General features: G+C 42.3%; 1 protein-coding gene across 1 annotated transcript; it reads left to right on the top strand.

The window, feature by feature from the left end:
• Positions 1-285: 285 nt before the first annotated feature.
• On the top strand, positions 286-1,432 carry LOC103232026 (ragulator complex protein LAMTOR3). Its single transcript, XM_007991805.3, has one exon. It carries the CDS (start codon positions 479-481, stop codon positions 851-853), a length of 375 nt encoding a protein of 124 aa, XP_007989996.3. The 5' UTR covers positions 286-478; the 3' UTR covers positions 854-1,432.
• The last annotated feature ends 677 nt before the right edge of the window (positions 1,433-2,109 follow it).

A 2,109-nucleotide genomic window follows, 5' to 3' on the forward strand; every position in this document is an offset into this window, starting at 1 on the left:
GACTCTGAGACTTGCTGGCTTCAGTTGAGAGTCAGCACATCACCAGCTGTGGTGGCTATGGGGCAAGGATCCTCTTGAGAAAAATGGAGGGAAAAGTAAAGGGGACTTTGTCTTGCACCTTAGATACCAGCTCCACCGCAGGGAGGTAGAGTACCAAGCAGACTCTTGGGGTGTTCAATTCCAGGATATGACTCTTGGATGGCATTTCTGGACCTGCCCTTTGCCAGAGGGGAGGGCAGGGTGAGTCCCAGGCCAGGAAGAATTTACCACAAACTGACTTAAGAGACCTTGGGCCGAGTATCGTGGGGCGACGGTGTAGAAAGTGCTTCCCGGAGCGCAGAAGAGGTCATCAATCATGTGACGGTGGCTTGAGGAGGAAGCTGTCTTTAAAGCTGTCCCTGAAGTGACAGCGGAGAGAACCAGGCAACCCAGAAACCCCAGGCATGGAGATTGATCCTGCGAGAGAAAGGGGTTCATCATGGCGGATGACCTAAAGCGATTCTTGTATAAAAAGTTACCAAGTGTTGAAGGGCTCCATGCCATTGTTGTATCAGATAGAGACGGAGTACCTGTTATTAAAGTGGCCAATGACAATGCTCCGGAGCATGCATTGCGACCTGGTTTCTTATCCACTTTTGCCCTGGCAACAGACCAAGGGAGCAAACTTGGACTTTCAAAAAATAAAAGTATCATCTGTTACTATAACACCTACCAGGTGGTTCAGTTTAATCGTTTACCTTTGGTGGTGAGTTTCATAGCCAGCAGCAGTGCCAATACAGGACTAATTGTCAGCCTAGAAAAGGAACTTGCTCCATTATTTGAAGAATTGAGACAAGTTGTGGAAGTTTCTTAATCTGACAGTGGTTTCAGTGTGTACCTTATCTTCATTATAATAACACACTATCAATCCAGCAATCTTTAGACTACAATAATACTTTTATCCATGTGCTCAAGAAAGGGCCACTTTTTCCAACTTATACTAAAGAGCTAGCATATAGATGTTAATTTATGGATAGATCAGTTGCTATATTTTCTGGTGTAGCATCTTTCTTATTTAGTGTGATCTAGGGATACCACAGAAATGGTTCAGTCTATCATAGCTCCTATGGAGTTAGTCTGGTCGCCAGATATGGATGAGAGATTCTGTTCAGTGGATCAGAATCAAACTGGTACATCGATCCACTTGAGCCGTTAAGTGCTCCCAATTGTACAATATGCCCAGGCTTGCAGAATGAAGCCAACTTTTTATTGTGAATAATAATAAGGACATATTTTTCTTCAGATTATGTTTTATTTCTGTGCATTGAGTGAGGAACATAAAATGGCTTGATAAAAGTAATAAAATCAGTACAATCACTAACTTTACTTTGTACATATTATTTTGCAGTATAGATGAATATTACTAATCAGTTTGATTATTCTCAGAGGGTGCTGCTCTTTAATGAAAATGAAAATTATAGCTAATGGTTTTTCCTCAAACTCTGCTTTCTGTAACCAATCACTGTTTTAATGTTTGTGTGTTCTTTATAAAATTTAAACACAATTCGTTATTCTGTTTCCAATGTTAGTAAGTATGTAAACATGATAGTATAGCCATTTTTTTCATTCGTGAGTGAAAATAAAATAGTATTTTTAAAAATTAAAAAAAAAAAAAAAGAGACCTTGGGCCATAAGGGAACATAGGCAGTAGTCTGGCAGTACTTTCCATGGGCCTATGGTGACAGTGGCTATGGGATGAGGCTACTCTGTATTTGGAAAGGAGAGAAAAGAGTGGGAAGGACTGTGTCTTGTAGAAGGACTGTGTCTCATGGTTTGAGTGCCAGCTCAAATCTTAGAAGTCAATCAGGTAGACCTCTATGATTTTTGACTCTAGTCCCTGGCTCCCCGGTGGCAACAATGGACCTGCCCAGGGCCTGGGGTAACTCACTACCCTAAAGAGAAGGTCACAAGCCTGGGTGGCTTTGCCACCTACTGATTATAGAGCCCCCAGGGCCTTAATTGAACATTGGCAGTAGCCAGACAGTGTTTACAGTAAACATTGGGTGAGACCCAGTACTCTACTAGCCTCAAGTCTGACACAGCACAGTCCCAGTGGTGGTGGCTACAGGG

This window comes from Chlorocebus sabaeus, chromosome X, assembly GCF_047675955.1.
Source record: "Chlorocebus sabaeus isolate Y175 chromosome X, mChlSab1.0.hap1, whole genome shotgun sequence".
NCBI classification, from domain to species: Eukaryota; Metazoa; Chordata; class Mammalia; order Primates; family Cercopithecidae; genus Chlorocebus; species Chlorocebus sabaeus.

Excerpts from the sequence above, each read along its gene's own strand:
- LOC103232026 (XM_007991805.3), top strand. The coding sequence starts at position 479 with ATGGCGGATGACCTAAAGCGATTCTTGTATAAAAAGTTACCAAGTGTT.